This window comes from Bos indicus x Bos taurus, chromosome 12 (genome assembly GCF_003369695.1).
Source record: "Bos indicus x Bos taurus breed Angus x Brahman F1 hybrid chromosome 12, Bos_hybrid_MaternalHap_v2.0, whole genome shotgun sequence".
In the NCBI taxonomy this organism is placed as follows: Eukaryota; Metazoa; Chordata; class Mammalia; order Artiodactyla; family Bovidae; genus Bos; species Bos indicus x Bos taurus.
In genome coordinates, this window is record NC_040087.1 from 25,080,459 (window position 1) to 25,094,802 (window position 14,344).

Consider the following 14,344-nt stretch of genomic DNA (forward strand, 5'->3'; position numbering starts at 1 on the left):
TGACTGAAGCGACTGAGGATGCAAGCAAACCCACTCCAGTGGGTTTCTTGCCTGGAGAATCCCATGGACAGAGGAGCATGGCAGGCTAGTCTGTGGGGTCGCAAGAGTCAGACACGACTGTGTGACTAAGCACAGCACACATAGCTACTTCCATTAGGTTACTGGGTACCACTTAGTGCCAGCCTGCTATCCTGACTAAATGATATGACCAAAGTATAGTAGCTGGTGGGTACTATTCAGTGTGCCCATCTATTTACTTATCAGTTACCCTTTGGTGTCATGAAAGGGTTAATAATGCCCAAAAGTTTCTAGTGAGAGCACTTTACAACTGAGAGGATCAAACTCAAAAGTGTTTCTTTGGACATTATCTGCATATCCCAGGTTGAAGAGCTAGGACAGAGGAAAGATATGGTTGAGTTACTTAAAGTGCTTAACAAATGACCCTGATAGAATGTAGGGGTTAGGAGAGGGAATATATCTCTTGGTTTAGCATTTTGGCAGAAATCACTTGGCATCTGTCATTGGAAAGATAAACAGAAACTCTTATTTCCCTTCTCATAATACACTTGGTTCCTTACTTTCTTCACACTTACCCCTTGGCCTCGTTTTGATTAGAATTTGAAGGAACAGTCTCAGTACTTTGCATGTAGTTAATTTGGTGAGTTTATTGTACTCATCCCTGGGCTATTCAGGAGTTCAAAAATAAATATGCAGCACTTGTTGAATATGTAACATGCATCTCATTTGAGCTGCATTTTATAACAAACGGTAATTATTTAGTATTTACATAATACTTCGAAAGTAATTCAGAATAGCTCTTATTAATAATAACTAGTCAAATATACATAATGGGCTCAGCTGATAGAAAAAAAGTTGATTTTCCATTAAAAGATGTAAGCTCAGGAAGAGAGAGAAATACCTGCGTATTTGTGTATGTGTGAGTATTTGCGACAAATACACGTCTCAAGGGGCTTCCCAGGTGGTGCTAGAGGTAACCTGCCTGCCAGAGCAGGAGGCATAGGAGACCCAGGTTCAATCCCTGGGTTGGAAAGATTCCCTGGAAGAGGACAGGGCAACCCACTCCAGTATTCTTGCCTGGAGAATCACAGGGACAGAGGAGTCTGGTGGGCTATAGTCCAGGGGGGTCGCAGAGAGTCGGACACGACTGAAGTGACTTAGCACACACACACCCACACGTCTCAGGGGACATGGCCCACAGTCAGGAGATGAACTGGACCTGAATTCAGGCAGCACTGAACAGGCTAAGGTTTCACGGAAGTCTGCGACCTGATCCCACTCCTTGGACTTCTGTGCAAAATCTGGAGGAAGCTGTGAGCAGTCTGGGCTCTGACAACATTCCTGCTCCAGGAGGGAAGGCTTATGTGAGTTCATGGGGCTTTCCAGTGCTGACCACTAGCCTTGGCAGCCACGAGGTGTCCAGTAGCGAAACTTGGCCTCTAAGTTATCAAAGGCCTGCTGTGACATATTCAGCTCCAAGCAGAGGTCACAGTTTCAAGGATGACTCAAGTCCCGGGTTCCAGTGGAGTTGATGGGTGGGATCTATGCGCAGATCTGGCCCTTCCCAATTAGGGGGCCTGAGGGTGACACTCGTGGCGGTAGGTAGGGAGGGTCTCCTGGGTGAGAACTGATCACAAGGCCATCACGTTGGCTTCCACAGTTTTGGGAATGGCGTCAAACCATGAGGTCACATACAAGTGTGTGTACCCTGAGGGGAGAAATGTTCCTCCGCTCCCGTCGCCCGGCCTGCCCTGAGGAGGACACACCTCACGTTCCCGGTTCAGACCCGGTCCACGTTCTCTCTCCCGGTCCCCAGGTCCACCACCGACCGCCGCCTGTCTCCAGACAACCACTCCCGGGGCCCGGGAGGTCAGGGGGTTTGTCCAGCCAGACGCAGCGAGGTCGCCGTGGCAGGCCAGGGCGCGGGAGGCGGGGGCCCGGGGCGCAGCCGTGGTGGGTGCGCCGGGCCTGGAGGGGCGGGGGCGCGGGGCGCGCACGCGGAGGAGGAGAAGGAGGAGCGGGGCGGGCGAGCGAGTGAGCCACAAGAAAAGGGAGCGCGCCCGCCGCCGCCGCCGCCCTCCTCCGGAGAGAGGCAGGAGTGAGGCTGTGCGAAGCGCCGCATTTCAATGAGGACCGGCCGAGGCGCATCCCTGTTCTAGCGGCTGCAGCCCAGACGCCCGCGCTCCTGCCGCCGCCGCCCAGCCCCGGCCCCGCAGCCCCGCGGCCCGGCCGCGCCCAGCCCGGCGAGGACAGCGCACTAGGCGGCCCGAGCGCGGCCACAAAGACCCCCGGCGGCGTCTCTCCGCGGACCGGTGCGTGGTTTGCCTTCGCCTGGGGACGAAAGCAGTGGGGAGGGCCGGCCGGGGGCCCCGCTGGGGGCCGGGCCAAGCCTTCTTCTCCCGCAGCTGCGGGGCACCGGGGACCGCGGGCGCGGAGGGCCGGTGGGCGCCCCCTCGACCGCCGCCGCCCCGCCCGCCCTCCGTTCCTCGAAAGGCGCTTCCCGGTCCTGCTCCGGCCGGGGGCGCTGTGTGCGGGCGGCCCCCGGGCCGCGGGCACCTGCCTCTTTTGTCTGGTGCCACCGCCGCGCTGGAAACGGGGAGTCGGGCGAGCGGGGCTCCCGGCCGCCGCGTTGTTAGTGGAGAACCAGGGCGCAGGGGCCGGGCGAGGTGATGGTCATTGTCAGAACTGGCCGCGGAACGGGAACCAAGTCTGCGCCCAGAAGGAGTGGCCGGGCCAGGCCTCTTATTGTGTGTGCGCTCTCCCGTGGGCCCGGAGGGTGGAGGACTGGGGTCCGTGCATGGTGGTGAGGGGGCAGGGTGGATGTAGCAAGTACATTTGCGGGGTCTCAAGTTCCTTCGGGGACTGTGAGGCTGCCCCCTGTACAAATTGGTGCCCGCAGTGCTAAAAAGCCTGCGGAGAGGAAATGGCATTCTCCTCCTAGTGGGAGCGCACGCACAGCCCCGCATTGCCCCACAAAAGGGGCGGCGGTGGAAAACCGGGTTTGCTCCGAATCGCTGCTGGGTTGGGCGGGGAGCTATTTATGAGAGATGGAGCAGATGAAAGGTCTCGTTCAGACCGGCTTCCTCTCCCCGCACCTGTGAACGTGTGTACAGATTACGGAGCACACGCGTTCAGCGGCCACGCCGCAGGGTGTTCTGTGAATACGTTTTATGAATGTTCCTAAATATATCTCCTTTCCCCGGAAAGTAGGACAGCGTTTTAAGTATGAAATGTCGCATGAATGCGGGTCGGAGAGGATTCTGAGAGAGGTTATGTGTAGAACATTATGAAAGCTACGCTTGTATCCTGTGATATAGCTGCGTCTAGGGTGGTGCATGCACTCTGAAGGTGTGTGCGCGCCTCATATTGCACGCCTGTCCATCTCCCCCATATCCTAGTTCTACTGGCAAAATGTGCCTTGGAATCTCTAGGTCCAGCATCTATATAGATTTTATATAAATCTATTTAGAAACATTTATAACACGATAGTCTTTATGCCAGATTATTTCTTGGTGTGAGTGTGTGTGTGTGTATGTGTGAGTGTATGAGTATAATCTGTGAACAGGAACTCATGTGCTCATCTAGAGAAGGATGAACGCAGAGGTTCTTCATGATGGTGAGAAATCCCACAGAGAACCATCTAAAACGCTGATTTCTCAGCCTGGCAGTGTTTATAGGAAAATCTCTTGATAAGAGCCAGGCCGGGGTCTTCCCCGCCCAGGCGTCTATGAGCTCCCTGGCTCAGGCCATGCGGTTACCTTCATGGTATCAGGACACACCTGTGCCCAGGCCCTTGGCCACCTGTGGTCTGTGACCGTGTGGCTGTGCTCCTTAGCTGGCTTCCACAGAAAGCAGGGGAGCCTTGGAAGTCTGGTGAATCTTCCCCAGGTGCTCTTGATTCAAATAAATGACTAATCCATTGGAATTGCTGAGCGAGGGAGAGAACACCTATTTTAATGCCACACATAATATCTGGAGCACGAGGATGTGTAGTGTGGTTTTTGACATTCATTTAGTGGTAGCTGTAGCCTTCAGAATGATTTCACTGGGAGTGTGGTTTTTCTTTGTCACCAACATCATTGCTTACTTTGGAGCAGGCTCAGTGAAGGGAAGTAAAAGATCTTGGCCCTGCTGTGGTTGAACGCCTGATCCAGTTTGGGAAATGTACAAATAAAACAAAATCAACTTTTCTGTTCTAAATAGATGTTTTTTTTGGCGGTGGGGGCCGGGGGGTGGGGGGAGGTCTGGTGTGGAATTCTTGGTTCTAGAAGCCTTTCCCTCAAGGGGATTCCAACAATTGCTAAATCGTTTGACCCTTGCCAATTACAGATCAACAAGAGCCCCTTGGAATTAGATTTGCACTTTGGCAACACAGTTGTACCATCCTTTCCGCATGTCCTGTGTGTTTCAGTTTATTTGGATTTGAGAGAAAACGCCTAGGGTAGGAAGAATTTTTTTTTTTTTTTTTTTTAGTTGCTAAGTTATGTCTGACTCTTTGGGACCCTGTGGGCTGTAGCCTGCCAGGCTCCTCTGTCTGTGGGATTTCCCAGACAAGAATACTGGAGTGGGTTGCCATTTCCTCCTCCAGGGGATCTTCCCGACCCAGGGATCGAGCCCAGGTCTCCTGTGTTGGCAGGCAGTTTCTTCACCGCTGAGCCACCAGGGAAGCCCTAGGAAGAATTATCACTGCCTTTAAAAATAAAATCTTCAACAGCCAATCCAGCCTTTATACTTCACGAAGTTTGAGGAACCTAGTGAATTGGCATGGCTATTTCAGTACTGGCAGCATCAGTGTCCCAACACACACTCCCTTTTGGAAAACAAAAGAACGCCTTTTAAAAACAATTAATAAGCGTAGGAGCAGTTATGATATCATCGGCAAAATATTTGTTCTGTTTACTCAGTTACTAGCTATCTGAAGAATTGGATATCAACTGATAATTGTTTTGAAGTTATCTAACTTCAAAATCAGTGAAACCAGTTCATACTTACATATGGTAAATTTTTTTTCTGGAAAATGCAAATTTATTTTTATTTTCATGAAGTTATTTTATTATTATTGTTAATTAATTTATTGGCCTTGCCTCACTGCATGTGGCATCTCAGTTCCTTGACCAGGGATTGAACCCTGGCCCCCCTGCATTGAAAGTGCAGAGTCTTAACCATTGGACCACCAGGGAAGCCCCTGGAAAATTCCAGTTTAGGCTGTCTGGGGTAGTAAGCGGCATGGGGTAGTTTTCATGTCTGGAGGAAAAACGTGCCCTGAACTCATCACTCCAGATTGAATCCCACTGCACTGCTCTTCCCCCCGCCCCGCCTCAGGGCGCACAGGCGGAGATGTTGGAGGCCGGATGACCTGCCTGGTCTCCTGCACACGGAGTCTCTCTGGCAGTTTAAGTGGTCTGTCCAAGAGGAGCAAAGGCTTTCAAAAGCCTGCTTTACACGTGATGAGCGGCCGCTGGCAGGGGTCTAGGCCACTAGAACACAGAGCTCGGGTCAGAAAGGAGGGGTCAGGGGCACCAGCTTCAGAATCACTGGAGTACATCCGGGTTCAAGTCCCAAGGCCCTCAGTTATGACTTTGGCACGTGGATATAGCCCGTACTCACCCTCGTCACAATAACATCCCCTCCTCACTGGACTGTCAGGAGGTCTAGAGGGCATTTTTAGCATGTTACACAGCGGTTGATCGCCACTTAACAGTGTCAGGCAAATCACAGACATCCGATAAGTGTGAGCTTTTTCCACTGCATGCATTTCAGGAGTGCACAGTCTCTGGCCGTGCATGAAGCTTTGAGCTCGAATTTTTAGTCGCTCTGAGTGGATCAGAGGTCAGTTTATGGAGAGTGAAGGAAAGGTCAGGGAGGCTTGGCAGGCCTTTGGCATTTGGGTTGGTTTGGAGTGACCTTCAGAACGGCGACATCGTCTTCATGGTGGGGTTTGGGGGCACTAATAAAGTTCTAACTCCAGGAGGTGGTGGAGGACAGGGAATCCTGGTGTGCTGCGGTCCATGGGGTCGCAAAGAGTCAGACACGACCGAGCGATTGAACAACAACATAAAGTTCTTGCCCCCAGTTTTCATTTCCCTTATGTTCTGTTTCATTGTGCCTGAAATTTTGTCATTGAGACTTCTTTCTTTGAGTGCTGAGGTTTTCCCATCTTCTAGATTGTCCTATTAAAACACAGATCACCTGTGAAGGGCAATAGCACGAGCCTTCGTCAGCTAACCCCTGAGCAAGGGTGAAATAATCCCACGGGCAGCCTGCCCACGACCCAGCTCCGTCCAAAGTCAAATGGAACTGTGGGGGCACAGGTGTGCCTTCCAGAAGGTCCTGACATGGAAATGGTGGAGGGTAGGGGGTGGGCACTCACCTGGATCCCCCCTTGCTGGAAAGGGAAGATTCTCTTCCTGCTAGTTCTTCCCGTGACAGAGTCAGGAACAGAAAAGCAAATTTTATGAATTAAAAACATTAATACTTATCACAGTCTAGACATTGCCCGAAGTGTTTCATGTGTATTCAGTTATTTAATAGCTGATATTAACTGTGAGGTAGGTACTATCGAGTTTCCCACGTGTGACGGAGGAAACTGGGGCTTAATGATGCTGAACAAGTAGATTTCTCCCGGTTACATAGTTTGTTCTGGATCAAGTCTGGATCAGCGTCTTTAAGCCTCAATTTCCTCCACACAAAGACAGAGAGAGTCTTAGTGGAAAGAAGGGCCAAGTGCCTCAAAGAAGAAGTAACTTTGATCCCTTTTGGTTTTATTTTGTTGTTGCTTTTCCTTTTCTTTCTCCTCTTCCATCCCTCCCTCCTTCCCTTTCTCCCTGTCCCTTCCTTTTTTCCCCCCCATTTTAAAAATCCACCTTATCTCAAGCATTAAGTGTAAGTAAATGAGTTAGTGTGAGTCCACTTTTCAAATAAATTTCAATTGACTATGTAGGAAATGCCCAGGTGGCACAGTGATAAAGAATCTGCCTGTGCTGCAGGAGAAACCGGTTCAGTCCTTGGGTCAGGAAGATCCCCTGGAGAAGGACTTGGCAACCCATTCCAGTATTCTTGCCTGGAGAATTCCATGGACAGAGGAGCCTGGTGGGCTACATTCCATGGGGTTGCAAGAGTTGGACACGATTTAGTGACTAAACCACCATGTAGGAAAATCGCTTTTAAACCTATGGATTTTTTTGCTCTTGGTCTGGCCATGGAGACTGCAAACACTGGGTAAAATGTTTACAATCTGACTTAAAAAAAAAAATATTCATTCATTCATTTATTTTTGGCAGTATTGTGTCCTAGCTGCAGTGTGGGGCATCTTCCTTGCGGCCTGCAGGCTTCTCTCTAGTGGCTCACGGCACCTGGAGCCCATGGGCTCTGTAGTTGCTGCATGTGAGCCTGGTTGCTCCCCAGTTTGTGGGATCTTAATTCCCTGACCAGGTATTGAACCCGAATCCCCTGCATTGGAAGGTGGATTCACAACCACTGGACCACCAGGGAAATCCCTAAAATCTGACTGTGAAATGTTACCTGCCCTCTTTTGCAGAGAAGTCAGTGGCACCCCACTCCGGTACTCTTGCCTGGAAAATCCCATGGATGGAGGAGCCTAGTAGGCTGCAGTCCATGGGGTCGCTAAGAGTCGGACACGACTGAGCAACTTCACTTTTCACTTTTCACTTTTCACTTTCATGCATTGGAGAAGGAAATGGCAACCCACTCCAGTGTTCTTGCCTGGGAATCCCAGAGACGGGGGAGCCTGGTGGGCTGCTGTCTATGGGGTCGCACAGAGTCGGACACGACTGAAGTGACTTAGCAGCAGCAGCAGCCGTCTTTTGATTCCTGGTCCCCCCCACTGCTGTATCTTTTATATTTAGCCCTGGACTGATGTGAAGGCTCATGTGCTACCTACCATCAGCATTAACCTGCAGGGAGCCGTGGAGTCAGACAAACCTGGGTCAGAGTTCTTGGTTCACGCGTTTCTCAACTGTATTATTTGGAGAAATTTGGGAGAAATTTTTCTGTGCCTCATTTTGTTTATCTGTGTATGGGGTTAATAATAAATAAACTTCGAAAGGTTTGTTGTGACTATCAGAAATAAGAGCGGTTCAAAGCCGGACATTCGAGGTGGTCAACGCATACCAGCCGTATTCTAACAAAACTGGGGTTGATTAGTCATCTGTTTCCACTGGGTCTGCCTCTAAATATTTGTCTTTTCTCTCCCAAGTTGATCACTCAAACATATCATCTGTTATAGCAGTGTTCCCATCGGCTGCTCTCAAGCTGAGCCTTCCGGGTCTGGAGGCTAAAATAACACCTTTGTGTTTCTGTTTCTGTGCCTCCCAGGTTCAGCTCTAACCGCAGTCATGTCCTTCGGCAGAGACATGGAGCTAGAGCACTTTGACGAGCGGGACAAGGCCCAGAGGTACAGCCGAGGGTCGCGGGTGAACGGGCTGCCCAGCCCCACGCACAGCGCCCACTGCAGCTTCTACCGCACCCGCACGCTGCAGACCCTCAGCTCCGAGAAGAAGGCCAAGAAAGTGCGTTTCTATCGAAACGGAGATCGCTACTTCAAAGGGATTGTGTATGCCATCTCCCCAGACCGCTTCCGATCTTTTGAGGCCCTGCTGGCTGATTTGACCCGAACTCTGTCGGATAACGTGAATTTGCCCCAGGGAGTGAGAACAATCTACACCATTGATGGACTCAAGAAGATTTCCAGCCTGGACCAACTGCTGGAAGGTGAGTGCTGGGGGAGACCTCCCAAGGGACCCTGGAGGGGATGGCCTCGGTTCCCAAAAGTTTGTATTATTCTCAGCATTTCTTGCTTGAACTCCAAGAGCTAGCATCTAGTCTCATGGTGTTGTCCTTGTATGTTACACATTGGGAAGTTCACGTGGCTGTACAGTAGTGTAAAACAAAACCAAACCTAGTAATATTAGATCAGGTAACTTATATAGCGGACTGAAGGAAAAACGGTCTTATTTCTGCAGCATCCTCTCTATTTTTTCTCATACCCATGCTACATTACTTTTAAAAGTCCATTTTTTTGTATCTTTATTCAAATGGTTGGTTCATATTCACTGCTAGTTGCAAATTGAGCTTTTGCTCCCACGTGTCTGCCAGTACGTGAACTGAAAATAACTAATGATTCATGAAAATTTTGAGTTGAATCTTAGATAGGTATCAAAACTATTAATTTTGATCACTGTAGACTGAGGCCTGAAAATTCAAGTGATATATGTCTATGCTTACATGATAAGATAGTGGTGATGTTGGATCAAAAAATTAGGTTTGTTGGCTATTCTTTCCAATATGATACATTTAAATTTTAAAATTATTCTGAGGTTTGACTAATTCTAAATTTAAAGGATTGTTGTCTTTCGATGGCATTTGAGGAATTAATCTACTCAGTTTATTTTTATAAAGTTTAACTGAGGTTAACAGTCATTATCTGTTTTAGACATTTCAAGTGGAAATAAGTCTTCCCAGGTGGCTTAGTGGTAAAGAACCCACCTGCCAATGCAGGAGACATGAGTTCCATTCCTGGATCAGGAAGATCTCCTGGAGGAGGGTGTAGTAACCCACTCCAATATTCTTGCCCGGAAAATCCCAAGGACAGAGAAGCCTGATGGGTACAGTCTAGGGGTCACAAAAAGCTGGACATGACTTAGTGACTGAGCACTCACCCAGTGAAAATAGGACTATCTGTGCACAGATGAGACCTGGTGTCTTATGCAAGCAGAGTAGATTTCCTTCTCTGGAATAGTCTTATTTCAGGACCGATCCCATTTGAACTGGGTGGGAATTCTCTGATCACCTTAGAAATCATAAGTGAAGCAAAATAATTTGGAGAAAAATACTGGGATTAAATTCATGCTGAGAGGTAAATGATCCTCTTTGGAGAGTAGATTTTTCTAAGTTGAAGTCTCAAGGTCCTGATGAAGTAATAGCACAATGGAAAATGGAAAAGGACGTTGAGAAGGTGGTTTATCCCTACTCCAAGTATATTTGCCAGGCCCTGTGGTCTGTCTGGACCCTGGACGAATGCCATGCCCTGACTACGCACAGGCAAGCACTCTGGTCCTCCTTTGAAATCAGAATCTGTATGTGATTCAAGGCTCAGGGCTTCCTCTGTCTTTCTCCCATTTCTCTTCCCTTGATCCCTTGGCAGGGGTGCCAGTCCACTCACAGTTTGACTGCACTTGAGAGAAGCCTGGGTTTGGTGTATTTATTTTGTGGGAATTCACTTCTCTTTTCGATGACTCGTCACCCTGCCAAGATGCCTGCAGACTTGGCCTTTTTCCTTCTATTCAGATGCTGGAACTTCCAGTAAATTAAAGGGGAAGAATGAACATAAAACCTTTCTGTTATCAGCTTTGATTTTTGTGCCCTGTCCTTTTCATGACCTTGGAAAAGGCAGGATAAATAATTTGGTGAGATATTCCAAGGGATCTGGATAAAGATCAAGTGCAAAGTCAGGTGTGTGCCCAGTCACCTAAATCGTCACGTTAAGGGCTGATGGTGTTGTAGGGAAGATATGCCAGAATCTCCGAGCACCTTCTCAGATATCCTGGGCTTGGCAGCCTCTGGTGTAGAGTCACCTGTGCAGCATTTCCTGGGAGGGGCTACCTCAGTCAGTTTATCACCAAGGATCGATCCGTACTCAGAAGTAGCAAAGATATTCCCATGATTCCCATCGACCAGGGAGAGGGTATGAGAGGTGGGACATGACAGTACTTTTTATCTGGGGGACCAGCAGAATCATGACATGTTGCTACCATCTTCTTGGTCAGTTTTTTAGTACAAAAGAATACCCAAAGAGACTGCTGTCCTGAGCGGTGATAATAATGATCACTCACAAATATGGGGCATGTGTGTGGCATATGTGAACATATTTCATTCTTACAGTGATCCTAGGAGGTAGGTACTGTTAATCACTCTCATAGTAAAAAGTGAAAAGTGAGGCACAGTGTGGTTAAGTGATCTGCCAGGGTCACACAGCAAGAAAGAGTTGGGATTTGAACTCAAGAAGGCTGATGCCAGAGTTTGATCTCTTAACTGCCACTGACGTAAGATACCAAGTGAGGTATTCTTAGTGGCCTTTTAAAATTGAAGTACAGTTGATTTATAATATTGTGTTAGTTTCTGGTGTACAGAAAACTGATTGTTACATATATATGTGTGTGTGTATGTACCTATGTATGTACATATATATACATATAAAATATTCTCAGTGGCTCTTAAATGAAATATTATTGTATTGGCTTCTTCCTGAAAACAAATGTTTTTTAACCTCGACTTAATTCCAGGAGTAGCAGATACTGATCCCAGAAACACTTTAATCTTTTCATTTGCCTCCAAACACTTTTCTCCTCAATTAATTTGAAGTAACTGCAGATGGAATAATCTGATGTTAAAAATTCCTTTTTGGAAAAAAATACTTTTCTGATTAAATAAATAGTAACGTCAGTAAAGTAGGTAAGTTTGCTTATTGTCTGCGTTTAAAAATTTTTTGTTTAAATGCATTTTTTCCATCTATAATACTGACAATTAGCATGCAGCTGCGCTTAGTGTAAGCTGGAAATTCATTTAGATTTGCCTCTTTGTCAATTACGTTTTTGCTTAGTCTGATAAAATGCAAGCCGTTGCTTCATATTCACCATTAGGTTCCTAGCTCCCACTTTACATACTAATTTTATGTAAAAGTCAATGCATGTAATTAGCGTCTCATTTCTCCTTCCAATATGATGATGTTTTAAATTAAATCGTTTTAGTGGGAGCAGTGACAAGTATATTTGACTTGTAATTGTCTTTTGTAAGTTTGTTTGTTCTCACTTATCTCAGACTAGAAATCCTGACAATGACATATGTGAGTTTCTTTATTTATAATGGCTAATAGTCAGTTTCACTATTTTACTATTATTGTGCCTAAGTTTGGCTTAAAAAAATGCCTAAGTTTAGCCAGCCAGGAGTGAGCTGGCTCTTAGGCTGAAGTATGATTATATGAGTAAGGGTGTGTGTGTGTGTGTGTGTATGAGTAAGGGTGTGTGTATGCATGAATGCATGATTGTGTATCTATTTGTGCAGGTATGTGTATGTATACACACATGCACACACACACTTCAGGATAGAACACAGATGACACTCCTAATTGTTTGCTTTCAACATGGCCTTTATATGTTTGAAAAAATCGTGAAGCTCAATAAGGAAAGTTGAATTGCAGGTCTATTTCTGCAAGTGATTCATCTTGAGACTTGGCCTCATTCTCCTGATACTGCCTCTTTCTACCCAGTTGTACAGTGTTTATATTCCACTGTAGGTGTGAGGATGTTGTAAGGATAAATGAAGGAGGAACATTTAAAACCTTTGAACTCTTAGGAGAAAGATGTAGTATTATATACAACATGGTATATAAGTCCCAAGCCCTGATTGATTGACTGTTCGTTATCTGATGCTCAAGCATCAGGAATGTGTGTTGAAGAATAGGTGCTCCCCTCCCCCACACTTTTAAATAGACTTATTATTAGTGCAGTTTTAAATTGGGGGCAAAACTGAGCAGAAAGTACAGAGTTTTCCCATATCCTGGGGAACTCCTGGTAGCTCAGCTGGTAAAGAATCCACCTGGAATGCAGGAGACCCTGGTTCGATTCCTGGGTTGGGAAGATCCCCTGAAGAAGGGAAAGGCTACCCACTCCAGTATTCTGGCCTGGAGAATTGCATGGACTGTATAGTCTCTGGGGTCGTAAAAAATCGGACACAAATGAGCAGCTTTCCCTTCCCGTATCCCCCTGCATCCACCCATGAACAGCCTTTCCCATTATCACCAGAGGGGTACGTTTGTTACAGTCACTGAGCTGACATTGACAGACCGTTATCATCCCAAGTCCATAGTTTACACAAGGGCTCACTCTTGATGTTGTACATTTTGTGGGTTTGGACAAAGAAATAATGATGTGTATCCATGACTGTGGTATCATACAGGATAGTTTCACTGCCCTAAAAATCCTCTCTAATCTGCTTATTCATCCCTCCATGCCTCAATCCCTGGCATCCATTGACCTTTTTACTGTCTCAGTAACATCCTTTAATATCTTGTGTGAATGTAAGAGCCAGAGTTTCCTTTAAGCAATAGGGTAGAAACATGCAAGTGTGCTGTCTTCTGGATACGAGTAAGTTAATATGTACGTGACATCTGCATGTATTAGAAACAAGTTGCTGGGTTCCTGGGCTCCCAAGCTGTGACATGCCCCTACCCACCCTCCCTCCCTGACCCCACCATGGACACCGCTTGATTCCACATCCCCAGCCTAAGGGCTTTTCCCAAGGCCCCATCAGAATTAACCTCTCAGGAATAAACCTATACTTCACCCCAAAGTCAGGAAATCTCTCCAGTCATGATTTCTAGGGCCCCCACCTCTCTTGGCAACTTTCCCCCGACATGTTGTCATCATCTATCAGTACTTTTCCCGTCTAATTTACTACCTGACTCTATGCCTCTCTCTGCTCTATTTAAAGATTTTTTTAATTTAAGTTTTGAAAAATTGTAAAACATGCCTGTCTAAAATCCCCATGTGGTCAATAGTTCACTAGTTTTTTGAATATCCATCCTCTCAGAGACACCAGTGTTTGTCGAGAATATGCTTATCATTTGCCTATAAGTTAACGTTCCTTGCTCACACATTGGCACTGTGCTTTACACGCTTAACCATATACCATAGCATGAGTCTAAAGCCACTGCAGCCTTTTTCCTAACCTCAGAGTATCCCTTACACCATGAGCCATTTTTTAATTTAACCAGTCTTTATCTATGGGCCTCTGGGTTGTGTGCGATCCTTTGTTATTAGAAGCAGTTTTGACGGGAATACCCTTGGATGTTAAGTTTTCCACTTGTGTAGGGGAATATGCACAGGATCAATTCCTAGAAGTAATATTGCGGGAGAGAGAAGTACAGGCATTAAATTTCTAAGAGCTATTGGAAAATTTCTCTTCATAGAAGTGGTACCAGTTTGTCCTCCCCGTTAGTAATGTATGAGAGTGGCTGTTTTTCTACGAGGCAGTGTGTTACCAAATGTTTTGTCATTTGCCAATCTGTTAAGAAAAGCGTGTACCCTCTTATAGTTTTAAATTTCATCTTTCCATATCTATTTTTTTCTCCATAGCTTTTGTCCATTTTTTTACCAGGTTGGGGTCTTTTTTTTTTTTTCTAATTGACTTCTAGGATTTTTTTTTTTTTTAAGATATTAGCCCTTCGTGATACTAATATCAAGTATGTGTTTTTCCAGATTGTCCTTTAGTGATTTTGTTTATTGTGTTTGTTTTTTTTTGGGGTCCCAGA

The 14,344-nt window shown here is 46.6% G+C and overlaps 1 protein-coding gene across 4 annotated transcripts in view; it reads left to right on the top strand.

Annotated features, from left to right (window-relative positions):
• The first annotated feature begins 2,044 nt into the window (after positions 1–2,044).
• DCLK1 (doublecortin like kinase 1) overlaps positions 2,045–14,344 on the top strand; it is a 354,905-nt gene continuing 342,605 nt past the window's right edge. For 2 of the 4 annotated variants that reach the window (XM_027557408.1, XM_027557409.1), the window contains exon 1: positions 8,353–8,748. In XM_027557408.1, the coding sequence (XP_027413209.1) occupies positions 8,373–8,748 (376 nt within the window). In that variant the 5' untranslated portion in view covers positions 8,353–8,372. Of the gene's footprint in view, positions 2,331–8,352; positions 8,749–14,344 lie in introns of those variants that run through there. The other 2 variants (XM_027557412.1, XM_027557410.1) reach the window with 2 other exon arrangements.